Here is a 19,730-nt window from a genome sequence, read left to right on the forward strand (position 1 = left end):
ACCGAATACACATGCACAAATTTTAACTGTTTTTCAATGATTTGTTAATTTGAAGATAGATTATTCAGCACGTCTATTATAATTGATGATTAACTAGAGCTACTATTCTAATAACACAAATAGAATAATTTTTATTATTTTAAAAATTATAGAAGCAAAATGTTTTCTTTTGAATTAGTTTTTGCAACAGGTACTTGCTAATGTGGAGAATTTGCATTTGAACGATAAAGATTTCGGCATGATATTGCAGAGCCAATATTCAGGGGTTCAATTCAACAACATCAAACACATTTCCGTTTGTGAGTTTTACAATGAAGAAGCAACTTTTCCATATTGGTTCTTGAAAGATGTTCCTAATTTAGAAACCTTGTTGGTCGAATGGAGTTCCTTCACGGAGATATTCCAAGGTGAACAAATCATAAGAACAGAAAAGGAACCTGAAATTATCCCGCAGCTTAGAAAGTTGACACTACGGAACCTGACCAGGCTTCAATGTATATGCAAAGAAGGAGTTCAAATTGACCCAGTTCTACATTTTGTTAAAAGCATTCGGGTTCATCAGTGTTCCAGTCTGATAATGTTAGTTCCATCCTCTGTTACCTTTAGTTACATGACCAATTTGGAGGTAACAAACTGCAATGGGTTGAAAAATTTGATAACACACTCAACAGCAAAGAGTCTTGTCAAACTCACAACAATGAAGATTAAAATGTGTAATTGGCTTGAGGATATAGTGAACGGTAAAGAAGATGAGACAAATGAGATTGTATTTTGCAGTTTACAAATTCTAGAACTAATTTCTTTACAAAGGCTATGTCGATTTTGTTCATGCCCATGCCCCATTAAGTTTCCGTTGCTGGAAGTTGTAGTTGTCAAAGAATGTCCTCGAATGGAACTTTTTTCATTGGGAGTTGCCAACACAACAAATCTTCAAAATGTACAAACTGATGAAGGAAATCATTGGGAGGGTGACCTCAACAGAACCATAAAGAAAATGTTTTGTGATAAGGTATATTTTATTATCATCCATCAATTTATTTTCTTTTAGATAGTTTAAGACTATATAGCTAGACCATGATCATTTTGGAGGTCGAAACGTGTAGTGTAATAGACTAAAATATTATAAGGTGATGAGCTGATGTTGGATATGCTATTTGCGTTTGGAAGTGTAATTTTTTTTAAGCAAAGAGGGTCGGCTATAAACATTATTGTAGGGAATGTATTATCTAGAGAAAGTAAACCCTCGTAATCAAGAGAAGTTACAAAGAAAGTGGGAGGACATAAACCAATGCTCACAAAAAAGTTAGGTGAATCTATAAGAATGCAACTACTTTTTGTTAAAACATTGCACAATTGTACAAACACTAGTTTATTCATCATTGACTATTTAAAAACAGTTATCAATTCCATCAAGAGTATCTTGAATCCATTCATATCCTGTCAATACTGAATTTCTACATGATTAATAATTCTGTCAGCGTAGGCATTTCTTTCTGAATTTCAAAGATTCAAACATTTAAGCTAGCTATTTCTAATGTTCCAAGTGACAATGATAGATTGGGAAGTAGATATAACCAACATGTTATCCATATAAATCCAAATATTCCTCCAACTATGCTCGTAAGGAGTCTAAATAGTGAGCATGACCGTCGTAATCTGTGCACACAAGGTCGTTGATATGCCTACAGATTGGCATTCGAGTCTCTGAAAATAGCTGGACATGAAGCGCTACTAGGACACCCATGGGCAGCATCGCTTCTATTACATTTTGTGTGTGTGAGTGTGCATCAAGAAGAGGTGTCCTGAGCCTTTAGTTACTCCAAAAGAACGGAGGTCTTCTGTTTTAAAGGAGATCTTCCAACCAAAGGTCTTCTAAAAACATATGATATTTTAATGGAAAATATGGTTTTGGGATAACATCCCTGTAATGGGCATTGGTTGGATCATTTCTGGACTGTTTTCTAATCTTTTTTATCATTTTATTCTCTATATTAGAAATAACTATTTGAAATTTCCCATGGTTAGGAATCTCATGTCGATGAGTATTTTTTACTTCATCTTATTAGTCAACACCCCAGGGAGTTAAGATTGAGAGCCTTTTGAGCATGCAAACTCAAAGGAACAGTTCCATCTTCTGTTTCATCTGAGCTAATGTCATCATTTGGACTGGATTCACAGTCTTGGTTTTCATGAGTTTCTGAAAAAAAATCCTCACTATTACTATGGGATATCAGCTTATGAACTATATTTTACTGCTACGTTTGTTGATCTAACTCACAATACAATTGTTTTCACAGGTGGGATTTGGTAGTTTCAAGCATTTAAAACTATCTGAATATCCCGAGTTAAAAGAGTTCTGGTATGGTCAACTTGAGCATAACGCATATAGGAGTTTGAAGCATCTAGTGGTTCATAAATGTGGTTTTTTATCCGATGTGCTCTTTCAACCTAACTTGCTAGAAGTGCTGATGAACCTGAAAGAATTAGATGTGGAGGATTGTAATTCATTAGAAGCAGTTTTTGATTTGAAAGATGAATTTGCCAAAGAAATTGTTGTCCAGAATTCTAGTCAACTCAAGAAATTAAAACTATCTAATCTTCCAAAACTGAGGCATGTATGGAAGGAGGATCCACATAACACTATGAGGTTTCAAAATTTAAGTGATGTATCCGTTGTGGGATGCAATAGCTTGATAAGCCTCTTTCCACTTTCAGTAGCTAGAGATTTGATGCAACTTCAAAGTCTTCAAGTAATTAAATGTGGGATTCAAGAAATTGTTGCCAAGGAAGAAGGAACAGATGAGATGGTTAAATTTGTGTTTCCTCATTTGACATTCATTAAACTTAATAATTTGACCAAACTTAAGGCATTCTTTGTTGGGGTCCATTCTCTTCAATGCAAATCATTGAAAACAATTAATTTGTTTGGATGTCCAAAAATAGAGCTATTTAAGGCAGAGACTTTGAGACACCAAGAAAGTTCCAGAAATGATGTGCTCAATATCTCAACATATCAACCTCTTTTTGTGAATGAAGACGTGAGGGTAGTATTATAAATGCACAGAAAAAAATTTCAATGTTATGTTCATTTGAAGATAATAATTGATAATTTACTTTGGAGTTATTATTCTACTTAGCACAGATAGAACACTTTTTAATAATTGATAATAATTAATTTGTTTTGTTTGAATTTGGTTTTTGCAACAGGTACTTGCCAATGTGGAGAGTTTGTCTTTGAACAAAAAAGATTTTGGCATGATATTGAAGAGCCAATATTCGAGGGTTCAATTCAACAACATCAAACACATTACCGTTTGTGAGTTTTACAATGAAGAAGCAACTTTTCCATATTGGTTCTTGAAAGATGTTCCTAATTTAGAAACCTTGTTGGTCGAATGGAGTTCCTTCATGGAGATATTCCAAGGTGAACAAATCATAAGAACAGAAAAGGAACCTGAAATTATCCCGCAGCTTAGAAAGTTGACACTATGGAACCTGACCAGGCTTCAATGTATATGCAAAGAAGGAGTTCAGATTGACCCAGTTCTACATTTTCTTGAAAGCATTTGGGTTTATCAGTGTTCCAGTCTGATAATGTTAGTTCCATCCTCTGTTACCTTTAGTTACATGACCAATTTGGAGGTAACAAATTGCAATGGGTTGAAAAATTTGATAACACACTCAACAGCAAAGAGTCTTGTCAAACTCACAATAATGAAGATTAAAATGTGTAATTGGCTTGAGGATATAGTGAACGGTAAAGAAGATGAGACAAACGAGATTGTATTTTGCAGTTTACAAACTCTAGAACTAATTTCTTCACAAAGGCTATGTCGATTTTGTTCATGCCCATGCCCCATTAAGTTTCCGTTGCTGGAAGTTGTAGTTGTCAAAGAATGTCCTCGAATGGAACTTTTTTCATTGGGAGTTACCAACACAACAAATCTTCAAAATGTACAAACTGATGAAGGAAATCATTGGGAGGGTGACCTCAACAGAACCATAAAGAAAATGTTTTGTGATAAGGTATATTTTATTATCATCCATCAATTTATTTTGGGTAAGTTTAAGAAAATCTATCTAGATCAATTTTGTATTGTAGTATACTAGAATATTAATGCATAATTAAAGATTGCTTAAATGCAATTTTGATTTGTCTTTTGATTTATTAATTTGAATGATCAGGTTGCATTTGGTAAATTCAAGTACTTAGCCTTATCTGACTATCCTGAGCTAAAGGATGTATGGTATGGCCAACTTCATTGCAATGTGTTCTGCAATTTGAAACATCTTGTTGTGGAAAGGTGTGATTTTTTATCACATGTACTTTTTCCATCAAATGTAATGCAAGTGCTACAGTCACTGGAAGAACTAGAAGTAAAAGATTGTGATTCATTAGAAGCAGTGTTTGATGTGAAAGGTATGAAGTCACAAGAAATATTGATAAAAGAAAGCACTCAATTGAAAAGATTGAGTTTGTCTACTTTACCCAAATTGAAGCACATATGGAATGAGGATTCTCATGAAATTATCAGCTTTGGAAACTTACACAAGGTGGATGTTTCTATGTGTCAAAGCTTGTTATATGTCTTTCCATATTCACTCTGCCCAGATCTTGGACATCTTGAAATGCTTGATATAAGTTCTTGCGGAGTCAAGGAAATTGTTGCAATGGAAGAAACTGTATCTATGGAAATTCAATTTAATTTCCCCCAATTGAAAATCATGGCACTGCGTCGTTTGTCAAATCTCAAGAGTTTCTATGAAGGAAAGCATACTTTAGATTGCCCTTTATTGAATACTTTTAATGTATATCGTTGTGAAGCATTAAGAATGTTTTCTTTCAGCAATTCAGACTTTCAACAACCTTACTTGGTTGATGAAAATCAGGCCATGCTATTCCAACAACCCCTGTTTTGTATTGAAAAGGTAAATTCCGCCATACCTTGTTTTTCTTTATTTGTATGTGTAATAATACTCTAGTATTTATTTACATTTTGGATGTTTATTTTTCAGTTGAGTCCCAACTTGGAGGAATTGGCAGTAAATGGCGCAGATATGTTGGGGATATTGAATGGTTATTGTCAAGAAAATATCTTTCATAAAGTCAAATATCTTCGTTTGCAATGCTTCGATGAAACTCCAACTATTCTTCTGGATGATTTCCATACAATATTTCCTAACATTGAAACATTTCAAGTGCGTAATAGTTCTTTTGAAACATTGTTCCCCACTAAAGGAACCACAAGTTATCTTAGTTTGCAAATGTCAAATCAAATAAGAAAGTTGTTTGTTTTTGAAATGGAAAAGCTAGAACACATCTGGCAGGAAGACTTTCCACTGAATCATCCTCTGTTCCAATATCTTGAAGATTTACGTGTACTGAATTGTCCAAGTTTGATAAGCTTGGTACTATCATCGACATCTTTCACAAATTTAACCTATTTGAAAGTGGACAACTGCAAAGAACTGATCTATTTGATACCATATTCAACAGCTAAAAGCCTAGTTCAACTCAAAACATTAAAAATAATGAATTGTGAGAAGATGTTAGATGTTGTGAAGACTGATGAAGAAAAAGCAGAGGAAAACATCGTATTTGAAAACTTGGAATACTTGGAATTTACTTCATTGTCAAGTTTGAGAAGCTTCTGTTGTGGAAAACAAGCATTCATATTCCCATCTTTGCTCAGTTTCATCGTTAAAGGATGCCCTCAAATGAAGATCTTCTCATCTGCACTCACAGTAGCACCATGCCTCACAAAAATTAACGTGGGAGAAAAAAATATGCGATGGAAAGGTGATCTTAACACAACTATTGAACAAATGTTCAAAGAAAAGGTACACAATATTTATGAAAGTTGTTTACTTTATTATTCTCACAATTAAACAAGGCTCACAATATTTATTTGGTGCATGTTTGTACGGTGACTTTGAAATTAATTATGGATTTACTACAAAGTTCCAAGTTCTTGAAAAGAAAATTTAAATAGCTTATAAATATCCTATTATTTTCATTCATTTACTTAGTTTTTTGTTCATTCTATTTTATTTTCCCTATACATGAAAGTTTAGCACTATAACATAGTTTGAGATATCCAAATTCTAATTTGCTAAAAAAAGTTATAGTGAGAAAGTGTAATTAGACATGGTGGAAATTGAGAAAGTCTAATTCGCTGAATAAGTTACTTTTACCTATAAAAAAACTGACGGTATGATAAACAATTTTTTTTTATTTGTGAAAAATCAAACTATATATAAACTGTCTAATCATTTTATAAAATATGTTTCATACTTTATTTAAAAATATATAGTTTTATTTGTGAAAAATCAAACTATATAAACTGATCTAGTCATTTTATGTACTTCGAAATTAAAAGAGTGAATAATGAATTTCTTGAGCAAACGTTACCAAATAGTTAGGGGTTGATACTTTATATACTTTTTTTTTTTTTTTTTTGAGGGAAGGGGTTGATACTTTATATACTTGTTAATTAATTAATGTTAATTTTTTTTTAATAGGAAGTCTCGCATTCTAATTAATATGTTGAATGAGACCATCATCTATCCTCGCACATTTTCCCTCAAAAAAATCTATCCTCACATTTGCAAGGTACCAAACACTAAATTCTTCTCTTTTCAAACATTTTATTTTTTCACTAGGAAATTATTGTCTTTTATTGTGGAGTGTTTTGTTCATCCTTGACTGAAATTTTTGGAATACATTTTGTTTTTTTATTAAGGTTGAAATATATTTTTTGTTTGCTTTAAGTTTACCAAATTTATTCTTAAAAATAACATTCATTGGAATATAAAGATGTGAATTTTATTTCAGATATTTAGAAAAAAGGTGTTTGGTGAACACTATAATATTCCCCGGAACCTTAAGAATAGGGATTATAATAGGTAGTTACACATGATTTATTCTCATCTGCCTGAAAACTTTATTTCCACCCTTTTCTTTGGAAAAAATTTTCTATTCCCAGGAACATTTTATACTCATGAATAAAATTTAGTAAACTTGTAACAAACATAGACATGTATATTTCTATCATTGTATTCCCAAAAAATCTACAAATATAATCAGAAACAAACACACCCTGGTCCTTGTAAATTTACTTTTTTGTTTTGTTTTAATCTCTATAAAAAATAGTTTTTATTTGTCTCCGTGAGTTTAACTGATCAGTTGGTAGGGATATAACATAAATATGTTTAGGCCATATTTCAAACTCCTAACACCCCACTTATTTACATAGGTGAATTTCCAACCACTAGACTACTTAACCAAAAAATAAAAAAATATCTTTTGTTTATTTAATTTTTAGTCCTTCGATTTATTTTTTCTTTTTATCCAACTTTGTGTTTTGTTTTGATACTTGCAAAATATGATCTTTTTGAAATCATTTGTAATATTCATTTTAGTCCTTATTTTAAGGGTTAAAATCAAATATATGACATATTATAAGGACTAATTTTAATATAATAAATTTTGTAAGAAGTAAAATAAAACAACAAGAATCAGAAGAAAAAAGAGAGATATCTGCAAGGACTAATAATTTTTTATTTTTTTAAAAAGGAAAATTACAGAGACTTATATATGAACTGTAGATATTTTCGAGGACCGTTTTCTTTTTTAAATCTATTATTAATAAAATTAAATATATGTTTTCTTGACGAAAAAAATTAAATATAAGTTAATTCATTTGACCTTGTTGCTTTAGATAAATTATTTTTGTTTTCCTGTAAAAAATAAGCTTCACTCTTTTTTAAAACAAAAACTAATATTAATAAGCACAACTCAACATAAAGTTGGTATTTACGAATATCTGCGATGGATACGGGACAGATAGTTTAACAAGTATTAACAGACTGCAGAAAAAATAAAATGATATTTTAATTATCCACTAGTGTATTTACCCGGTGTTGCCCGGGTTAGACATATTCAAGAAGATAAAAAAATTATATGTATAATATTTGCAAATAAAATTTATCATGGATAGGTATATGATGAATATCTTAATAAATACACACAAATATAATAAAATATATCATATTATAAATACTCGTAAATTTATAGATGCACATACAGATAAAATTAATTGGATTTAGTAAAAATATTAACACATGTAGAATAAAATTAACTTTTAGGAATTTGTATTATTTCTGTTAAGATATTTCTGTTACATAAAATATTAGGAATTCAATGAAAAAGTTAAGTAAAATATTAAATAGATAAGATCAAAAGTTTGTTGAGATATTTATGCCAATTCAAATATTGGTGTTAAAAAATAGAAAAATAATAAAAATATTGTGAATAAACGTGAAAGTGACGTGTGACATAAAAAACTTTACTTTATATATATACTATTGATTGATTGATTGATTGATGATTTATAGTCGAAGGGTATCGTATGTAATCTGTTGAGATATTTCTGTTACATAAAATATTTGGAATTCACTGAAAAAGTTAAGTAAAATATTTAATAGATAAGATAAAAAGTTCATTGAGATATTTATGTCAAATTAAATATTGATTTTAAAAAATAGACTAATAATAAAAATATTGCGAATAAACGTGGAAGTGACACGTGGCATAAAAATCTTACTTTATATATATACTATAGATTAGTTAGTTGATACAAATGCAAATATAATGGTATCTAAGTTAGCCAAACATGACAACATAACATACAACCACTACTAAAAAAAGTAAAATTAGAGAGGGAAATTAGTTATGAAAAAAATAAAATTTCTCACAAATTTCTTGGTCGCAAAATTTAGTGACGGAATTAGAGAGGGATTTCACGTTTTCCCTCTCTAAAATTCCCTCACTGATGTTTGCTTTTTTAGCAGTGAACCAAAGTTGACACACATGAAATATATTGTGGCCATTAGTGTAGAATGGTATGGGAATGCAACCTAAGCATCAACTTCTTGTCTTTTCTTGATGATCAAAAAGGGGCACAACCCCTATAGTGGAGTCTTATCTTGCATTTGCTCTTATAGACAACTTTATATTTTGTCATCCCAATCTAGAATGAACACATTTTAGTATGTGAACTCTATGAGGGGAAAGAACTTCCCTAACTGCCATCTTCCTCCAAGATGTAACTTGCATAAGTGTTCGCTCGTTCTTCTAGAGATTGAATTTTTGTAAGTATGGCAAGCTTTCTATGTTCCTACAAACACAACCACATGATAAAAAGTGAAATAACACAATCATTGTTATGATCGACCATGTCGATAAAAGAATAATAACAACAATGCTCTCATATAGATCCACTCGAGTCACTAAATGAGCATTATTAGTGATATGTGGGTAAAATATTTGATAATAGTGCAATAACAGTGTGAATAATGTAAATGTGTGTTGTAAATATGTGTTGTAAATAAGAAGTATTTTGTTGAAATATGCATTGTGTATTATATGTGAATTGAGATAACCCGTCTCTAACTGATGATGGTGCTATATTTGCGAAGTGACTTGGGCTAACAAGGGGGAGAGGTGTGTCGTACGGTCAAATACTCAATAAAGTGTTGGTTATATTGTAATCATATAGGTAGGGTTTGACAAACTTAAGTGTTAGGGAACATATACTAGTGGTGCCTAATAGTTAGGGCATACTTGTTAGATCATATGACTACAATGAAGGAAATTTTCCCAAGTTGTTTAGTGGGTAAATCCCTAATTTAGGAGCTTACGTGCAACCACTGTGCATTTTTGTGTGTCGCGTAAATGAATTTTTGGTCGAGTTGAGCAAGTATATGAGGACTTGAATGTGTTTGTCTCTTACAAGAGCATACTGCCACGTTCCTTGCCATTTTTTTTGTAGTTAGATGGTACCAAGTGAAATCGAAGTGTTACAGGATTTGTGCATGCATTTGTCATGTGATTAAATGTGTGTTCATATGATCAATAATGTGTCCTTCGGAAGAAAACTTATGCATTGTGAAATAGTTGAATTAATTTATTTATGTGTTTGTCTAATTTATTAGTATACTTTATGAAACTTGATTACTCACCCATTTTGTGTATTTGTGTTTGGTGATTGCGATGATGCACAGACGCAAGAAACATGTGAGAAATAGTGCCAAGGAGCTATTTATATTGGCGTTTGAAAGACTTTCTTTATTTTCTATTTATGATGTTATTTGATTGGCTTGCATGTCAAGTACCTTCTATTGTAATTTTACTCTCATTGCTCTGGTGGGTAGCGTCGAAGGATTCTTTTACTATGTTACATATTTGTTAATTGTCATATTCAAACATGACATTTTAGGTGGTGTTTCTGCGTGTTTGATGGATATCACTCTTTTTATTTCGAAAAATTGAACATTTCTATTTGGACAAATGGTATGTATGCATGCTATGTCCTAAGCCTATGTGCTAGTGTTTTGTGAAACTTTATTAAAAGTTTCTATTGGAAATATTGAAACTATATAATTCATAACAAACAAAGACAATCATCTTCTCATGTTTTGGCAAAGCTTAGCGACTTTTATTTATTTATAGAATTCTATCACTCCTGACATAATTTCTTAGACATATTGCTTAGCTATTTTTATTTCTGAGCTTATAATAACCTTCCATAACTTCTGAGCTTATAATTTCTGAAAATTCAGAGCTTATGCATAATTCCTGAAATTTGTTTTAAGTTTTTTTCAATAGCACAAGAATTCTTAGACATATTGCTTGGGTTTGTAGCCTCTGGAATTATATAATCAAAAAGTCACCTTTTTGTGTTTTGACAAGCTTAGTAACAATTTCTTAAAAATTTCACACATTCTTCATCTGCCCAATTGATACCTTTAATTGAAGGATATTCAGATATAATTTGTTTCAAAGCATTCCTCTTAAATCAACAGTGTTGAAACGCCTTCAAATCTTTTATATAGTGTATCCTTTTCATTTCCAATGGACTAGAATGGGCCATTGCTTCGTTAAATATATATATATATAGATAAGCAGGTCCTTTATGAACTTTATGAAAATGGTCATTGTTATTAATTTAAATGAACGGAAAGGCAATTTTAAAATATGCAATTAATTTTATCATTATTGTTGAGTATGAATTAAAATCTGATCATGTACAAAAGAGACGATTTTGGTAAAGCTGTTTTTGGTTGGCATCTGCCTTAAGGGTGAGGCGCATGGGTTTGTTTCTGTCTTTTGCGCGAGGCACACACCCTAGTGCACAATGCATGTGTCATGTGTGCGAGGCACGTCAAGCAATGTCTACTTTTGTGTGAGGTACGTCTACTTTTGTGTCAATGCCGTGTCCGACACTGATGCGTGTTCGACGTCGGGACACAATTAATCTGAAGGATGTACGTGCTTCATTGATCATGCACAATATTTATATAAATTAAATGGATCTTATTTAAACAAATTGAAACATATAAATTCGAAAGATAACAATTTGAATGGTTTTTCACAATCAAATGGATTTGGATCCATGTCGTCGGGATGTTTTGCATTTAGATATTCATGGTCATTCAATCAAGAATGAACGGTCTAGATTCAATCTTCATTTTTATGAGCCATCTAATTTTGATGCAACAACAACTGATGTCCCGAATGCATGAATTCAGAAAATCCAAAAGGAGCTCTTTTTAAATTGTAAAGTGTAGTTTTCTCTTTTCACTTTGTGACAGTATGGTTAACATATTACAGAAAAAGCATCTAAAAGTGGTTAACAAAAGCCAAAATTTGTTTGTGTCCGGTAACAAAACAATCAAATGAAGCCAAAGTGGTTGATCATCAAATTCAATCTCCAAAATCTCCTCTCAATAGAATCCATCTCCAAAAACTTGTCAAGAATCTAGAGCTTCCTAATTGATTTCAAGCATCAATGGAGAAGATTCTTGAAGTTGCTAAACAGACTGAGAGAAACAGAACATGCATGGTTGAAGTAGGTGTAACCAAAACTATGATTATGGTCATTAAAAAGAAATTCAAAAAAGGAAACACCATTGGTTTGGAAGAAGCTTTGAAAATTACTCGTCTTTTGTGGAATGAAGCAGCGATCAACAACAGGTTGAAACTTTTGGTTGGCAAAAACATGGATATCATGAATTTGTTAACTTGGATTTTGAAAATTTACATTGATAACAACAATTTCGAGATGGTAAATGAAGTTATGCCATTATTGAAGTTGACAATTGATGTTGTAGATTCAAACCTTTTAAGAAATTTAAACATCGAATTCTTCATAACGTTCTCCAAACAAGCTATTAAATCAGTGTTACATGTGCTTATAGAGGTGTTTATAGAGATGGTAACATTGAATTCTTAATAACACTTCTTTACATCAATCATAATCCTGAAATTAGCAACATTAGGGTGAACTCTTTTCTCAATCATGTAACCATAAACCTCCCAAACAACTTCAAATTGATTACACATCTGTGTAACTTGAAGCAAAGCATTGAAACTTGATAAGCCGAAGGACATTGAAAGAAGAGTCAATTAATCTCGCTTTTGCATAAGTTTTAATTAACAGATCAAGAACCGGAGGGTTCGAACCAGAGACAATAAACTGACAATTACTTCTCTTTGTAAACAAATGTTTTGCTATAAAAGGAGTAATTTTTGTGCAAGGCAAGGACATCACTTCTTTTTCAAACACATGCAAACACAAATCCATTATATGGTTTCTTTAGCTCCATTCTATTTACTGAATTCTACCCTTTTATATGAGTGTGGCCAAGGTCTGAATTTAATATATATGGTTTCAAAATTACCTTCTTCATTCTCTTGTCATGAATCTGTGTAACTGAGACGGTGATACTTGACCAGACGCATGATACTAACTTTCACCTGCTTTATTTTGATGGTCCCATATTACAATTCAGATAAATTCAATGTTTATCTCATTATCATCCTTCAAGCATAAGCACTTCACTCAAATGATTAGAAATTTAGAGTATATCAAATGATTTTGATCAGACAAAATTGACTATGCTCTTTTGTACGATTTTACATTGTACAAAACCTACTAATGATAACTTCCTGCTAAAAGTGACAATAGAGGGATTGACGTGCTCGTGCAGAAAGCTGCATGACCATGCCATTAATTTAAATGAATATTTGAGGTGCAAGGACACATGATTATACAACCTATGGACTCTCACAAAACTATGCAACTTATTCTTTAGTAGGATAATGAAGCACTTTTCAGTAAGGCTAACTGAATTTATTTGGTCAATGCATTTTTTTTCAAAATTACATATTTTGGGGATTGAGAAAGAAGGCTCACAAAAGAATAATCAATCATCAAATGCCTCAATAAGTCTAAGAACGGAGTGAATTGAGCATTTTGACTACTCCTTAATCTTTAAAACAACTTTCCATAAAAAATAAAAAGATTCAACCAAGTATAAAATAGTAGAGATCCAGATAATATCCTGAACAACTAAGAGATCTTAGAATCTGTCATCCATAGCCAATGCATATTATCCAGATAATATGAAGGACTGCAGAGATCATTACTTGTTGTACTAGAGGTATCCACTTGCAGTCCAGTTCCCTTTCTAAGCCAGTCCCAAACTTTTATAGTTTCAGAGCAATGAAAGAATATATGAGTGGTGGTCAAAGTAGCATCTTTTTGGCCAAAATAATCAGGAATGTTCCACATACCATCTTCCATCTTTCATATTCAAAATAGGTCTAGCTAACCATCTATCAGTCCAAAAGTGAAGATTTTCCCCATTACCAATGGACCAGGTAGCCTTTTGAAAGATAAGATAGATGTGATGTTTCATGCCATGCCAAATAGATGAGGTGATATGACGATTAATAGGATTACCGTTTCTAAAGAACTTGGTCCTACCTAAGACAGCCCACTTCTCTTCAAAAGTGAGAAGCTTCCAACAAAGACGAAAAAAAGAAACTTGATTCACCTAAACAAGGATCTTTTATAGCTAACCCTCCCTCCTCTATATGCTTGCACACCACTTTCCAAGATGCGGTGCAGATCTTCTGTTGGTTGATATCACCACTCCAAATAAAATTCTTGATCATTTGTGTAAGCTTTTTCAATAATATGATTGGCCATAAATACACATGGAAAGTATAAATTAACATGTTACTTATTAGAGTTGTCCCTTCCAGACTGCAAGCTTGACATTTATCTATCCACCACATACCTAAGATGTGTTGCTTTAGGTTTACTCTGGAATACAGAAACTCTCAGGTAAGTAAAGGGTAAAACCCCATGATAGAAACCTGTAATTGAAGCAATCATTGTCTGTCTAGATAGAGTAATGGAGCCAGTATAGAATTTACTCTTGTTGCCATTGACAAGCTGAAATAGAAGTATTGTAGGAATTGTGCGTGCATGTGTTGTTATGAAATGTGTATTCATGTGAGTCTGTCCCTTGGAAGGAAACTTATGCCTTGTGAAAGATAGTGTATTATTTATACGTGTTTGTCTAATTTATTATTATACATTATGAAACTTGATTACTCACCCCTTTCATGTATTTGTGTTTGACGATTAGGATGACGCACAGGCGAAAGAAACATGTGAGAAGTAGTGCCAAGGAGCTATTTATATATTGGGGTTTGGAAGACTTTCTTTTATTTTTTATTTATGTTGTTATTTGATTGGCTTGCATGACAAGTACCTTGTATTGGAATTTTACTCTCATTGCTCCGTTTGGTGATGTCGAGGGATTCTTTTACTATGTTACCTATTTGTTTAATTGAAAAATTCAACCATGACATTTTGGGGGGTACTGTTTCTACATGTTTGATGGAACACTCTTTTTATTTCGAAAAATTGAACATTTCTATTTGAACAGATGGTATGCATGCTATGTCCTAAGCCTATGTGTTAGTGTTTTTTGAAATATTTTTTAAAAGTTTCTATTGGAGACATTACTTGGGTTTGGAATCGGTGGAACTAAATAATTCTAAACAATCACAATTTTGGGTGGGGCATTTACACCATGTCTTCCGAATACAATCATCCCTGCATCTAATGATAATTCATTCCATAAATGTCAAAATTAAGAGAAAAACGCAACAATAGAGAATACAACGGAAAGACCAAACATTAGGAAATAAAAGGCTCAACCCGTCCAAATTTCTTTACAAGAATATAAGAAAGACGAAGTATGTATATACGTACTCTCGTTATTCCTTAGTGTTGTTTTTTCAGAAAATGTTTGTTCCTTTATAATTGTCGTGCAGATCTTCCATTTGTTGTAATGAGACAAAAGTAGGCATAGGATCTTGCATATACCTAATCTCTTAAGAATAGAATAAGGTATTAAGTTGAGGCTTGCACCTAAATCAACCAAGATTTTTCAAATACTTCTCCAGATTCACATACAATGATATCAATTTATTCATGACAGTAACGATTGTAGAAACAAAAACTTGTTTTAGCATATATATGACAGTAAGGCAAAATAAACACATGATATTTTCAAACATGGTAACTATATAAACCATTTAATTTTGGGTCAAATAAACAAATGAAAGTATGACAAAATAAACTACAAAACCAGTGTAACTATTTTGTTAAAAATCGAGTGTTGATGATTGTGCCTTTATTCCTCACTATCCCTTCATTTCCTCTTCACAACTAGACAAAATTGTCCACTGCATCTCTAACTAGTAATTAAGCTATGATTTCAAAACACAAGAGTTGAAGTCGAATTAAGTTGATATTCTTCGGCCTTAAGCTGCAATTGTTATTGTCATAATAAAACTACAAGTGAATCAATTAGAATTAAGAAGCTTATCAATCAGATGATAACACAATTGAGTGGTTAATTTGGCTTTCTCCATGACAATCACAATATTTTCCATGATTTATTAATACTTGCAAGCTTTCTAGCAATACATGCTTGCTAATAACTCCCTCTTGATATACTCAGATTCCCAATAATGACCGACGTAGAAAGCAAATACAACGCAAACTAAAAGAACAGTCACATGATAGGAGCAATGATGGTGCAAATTATGATGAGAATGAGTGCGTTCACCGGAACGGTGATGAGCAACAAAGGCCACAAGGGATGATTGATTATGTATAATCAGGAATAGAAATAAATTCTCGCAACAAAAGGCTTGAATTTTAAGAGTTTTATGAAAGTGAAAACAGAGGGGAGCTTTTTGATGTTTAGGTGCATTTAGATAGAACTCAAGGGAGGCTGTTATATGTTTCCCTATTTATAATGAAAACTGTACAATAAGAATCCCTTAATTGAGGAAATAAGTCTAGACTAAATAAATCTTAATATCAATCCTAATAAAAACATGAGCATATACAAGGAAGACCGTATCTTAAAAAAACTCAAATAAATGTTTTTTCCACACGTTATTGTGATCTAGGCTTGCTCTCTAGAGTTTGGGTCTCGCAGATTCCTTGGATTTTCTGTCTGTTAGAAGGTTATCTTGTTGAGTCTTCAGGTTATTGAGGAAATGTTGAGTGTGGGGTTTTTTGCCGAGTGATGTTACTTATTCTCATTTTATACATGGTTATGTGTGGGGTTCAATTATGAAACGTTGATGATGCGGAGAGATATTTAAGGATTATGAAAGGCCGACTGTTGGCTCCAAATGTGAGTTATATATGAGACGTTGATCACCTGTCATGCGCAGAAGGGAAACAATGATAGTGCTCTTCAGCTTTGCATTGAAATGGCATCATTGGAGTTGCAACACAGTTTGTGTTCTGTTTCCAAAAGAGGTGAAGTGCAGATAGTGAGCCTTTCAAAAGGTAGTTTATGTGAAATTGTTGTTACTAACTTGTAAGCAAATTCGGATCCTAACCCATCAGCTCGCGTTTATCATATTGGCTTTGTATTTTGGAGGTATGTTTCAGTTTTTCTATTTCTAGAGTTGCGATTATTTTTATGTTCAAATGTAAATTTAACATCTTTGCTTAGTTCAAATTCGTAGGGTGTATTTTTTTTTTTTTGTTGAGTTTTAATCTTGAATCAATATTAGTTTATTAGTAACGATTGTGAGTCCGGGTTTTGTTCTTCATTGTTTTATATGTTAATGTGTCATTTGATTGAATTGAACCTTGGTTGCACTCTTATGATCAATATGCATCTAGTTTATATCATTATCCAAATTCACTTAAGACAAATTAGTGAAGTTATATGTTACTGAGATTTTTTTCATAGGTGCTCTGAAAAAACAAAGTGTTGTATGGATCAGTAACAATATATGTTTGAAACTTTGCATACAATATGGATGATTCTGTTTTTTTTAAGGATAATTGTTTTGAAGATTTGGAGAAATTGTTAAACATTTGTCTTTACAAATCAATTCAGAGGTTGAAGACATACTGAGTTTGCATCAGCAGAAAATGTGTAGAAAGCAAGCTTTTGGGACCTTGTCTAATCTAAATATCATTTTATAGCTGACTGCAAGAATTTCCAAGACAGAGTCATATCAGTGGAAGCGATAATGGCATATATATGTCTCCGTTTGGTATTTGAAGTGAATTGCTATGTTATGTTTTGCTGTTGTATATGAAAACTAGTTAAAAGCACCAAATTTTCCTGCCAAATTACCAATAGTGCAAAATATTAGAATGTCTATCTTTTAGGCCTATGTGTAAAACAACAGAAGACTCAGATTAGCTAAATCGATAACCTTGTGGCGAAAAGAGTCCAAGGAATCTGCCAGACCCAACTATAGGGAGCAGCCAATGCAATCAAACTTAAGAGTGAAAAAAAAAAAAAAAAAAAAAACTCACATAAACAAGATTTTATGGTCCATACTGAATAGGACCAGGGAAAGATTGTGAAAAATGGATCTCCTAGTAACGAGAGCCTAAGGAAACACAAGAACCTGGTTAGTAGGTTGACTGAGAATGGATTGGAGAATGATATTTTAGTCGTACACGCCAATGGTCCTTCTTCCTCATAGGTCAAGGGCTAGCCAAATGACCATTTCACGAAGTACCTAAACTTATTGAGGAATTTGATGGTGAATATTCCTTTGTTAACCTTTTTTCTCAATCCTCGATGGTTTTTTTTTTTTTTTAAATGCCTTGACCAAGATAAAGAAGTGTAAAGACAATGAGTCAGGCAACCTTACTGAAAAGTGCTTCATTATCCTACTCAAGAATTTACCTCTTAATCTTAAGGAGCCAACAAGTTTTTCACCAGGCAGATTCTATCATCTATACCAACCCTCAAAGAACATCTTTTCAATGTTGTAAGTTTCTGGTCTATGTTGTCCCTTTGGTGTAGTTTATTCTATTGAACTCAACAATGTAATCGTTTGTACTTGTCGACATGCAATAATAAAATCATTATTCATTTTCAATATTTATCTCATATCATACTTAGGATTTCAACAAGGAATGATGGGGATTTCATAAGATTTCTTGCAAAACAAGTTAATAACTGCCTTATATTGGATTTTAATTAAACTTGGCACTTATTAAGTGGTTGCGAGAAATTGATCGAAAGAGCGGTGGTGATGGTTTCGAAATTCTAACGAGGCAGTGGCAGAACCCAATCCCTCTAGTTCCATGGAAGGAAGCGAATCCTCTGACACCTGAACCGTTGGGAAGCATCAATCTCCTCTATGCAAAATTTCCTTATCATATATCTTCTTCAGAAAAACAATAAATTGACTAGTTCCATGTTCTTTTGTACTTTTTCACATTGTGCAGAACCTGCTAATGATAACTTCCTGCTAAAAGCGACAATAAGAACTGAACAACAGGACAAATATAGGGAATGTTTGTGATTCCTTTTTGCACAAGCATTTTCATGCCATTAAACATTGATGATCGGTTTCTCAGTTTTTCTCCCAATCTTATCTAAATGATTATACAACCTATGGACTCTCACAAACTATGAGCACATATAGGTTATTAGCTGACTAGGTGCCCTTGCTCAACACAACCTTCAAGTATTCACTCTCTGTGGTTCGTGGACTCTGTTTCCCTTATTATTAAATTCATATTGCATATCATTCCTTCAAGAATAGAATAAAGTTTTAAATTGATACTTGCGCCTAAATCAGACAAGACTTTTCAAAATAAGTATGGACTGTGAAATTTTTGAGTATGATTGCATTAGCTTGCACTCTAAAATTGTATTAATATTATATTTGAAAATGTTGTTGTTTATTGAATTACTGTTGAAAGTTGTCTGTGATTGTGAATGGAGTTTTGTGGTGGAAAGTATTATGCTCAACAGCTCAAGTGGAACCCATTAATATTATATTTATTTGAAAATGTGCAATCATGTTCCACTACCAAGATTAATTAATTAATTTTTCCGTGGAATTATCACTCGGTTGGTGGAACTCGATCATTGATTTAATCTATATTATATATAAAGAAAATTAACCCTTTCAACATTTTTGGGCTGAATTTTTTCTTCCAAAAATACCTTCAATTTTCCATACAAGAAAAAGTCACAACTTTAAGGTGCATTTATTGTTCAAAAGACTTTTCTAACCTTCAATAAAAGTTTGTCTTTTTAATATTAGTGGTTATATTTAATAATACTTCACAAATTTTTATGAGGGTATATTTGTAAAAAACATTCAAAAATTACAATTACTAATGATTGTCTTCGTTTTGATGATTTTTGCTTTCTTGTCTAAAATATACTTAAATATTAGTAACATTTTATAAGTTGTTCAATACTTTAAAAGTTTGTATTGTTATGTTTTGTATTATTCTATTAAGTATTTGTCTTTTAGAAGATTTAAAGCTGCATGACAAAGTTCGGGTTTGTAC

At 32.2% G+C, this 19,730-nt stretch overlaps 1 protein-coding gene across 9 annotated transcripts in view; it reads left to right on the forward strand.

Moving 5' to 3' along the window:
- The window catches only part of LOC25479472 (uncharacterized), a 135,899-nt gene that overhangs the window by 25,216 nt on the left and 90,953 nt on the right, over positions 1 to 19,730 (forward strand). For 4 of the 9 annotated variants that reach the window (XM_039834213.1, XM_039834206.1, XM_039834202.1 and 1 more), the window contains 3 exons: positions 179 to 1,009; positions 2,298 to 3,044; positions 3,208 to 4,026. In XM_039834213.1, coding sequence (XP_039690147.1) covers positions 179 to 1,009; positions 2,298 to 3,044; positions 3,208 to 4,026 — 2,397 coding nt within the window. Of the gene's footprint in view, positions 1 to 178; positions 1,010 to 2,297; positions 3,045 to 3,207; positions 4,027 to 4,185; positions 4,930 to 5,016; positions 5,842 to 6,522; positions 6,563 to 6,592; positions 6,614 to 10,065; positions 10,476 to 19,730 lie in introns of those variants that run through there. The other 5 variants (XM_039834219.1, XM_039834218.1, XM_039834217.1 and 2 more) reach the window with 5 other exon arrangements.

Source organism: Medicago truncatula, chromosome 1 (genome assembly GCF_003473485.1).
Source record: "Medicago truncatula cultivar Jemalong A17 chromosome 1, MtrunA17r5.0-ANR, whole genome shotgun sequence".
Taxonomy (NCBI): Eukaryota; Viridiplantae; Streptophyta; class Magnoliopsida; order Fabales; family Fabaceae; genus Medicago; species Medicago truncatula.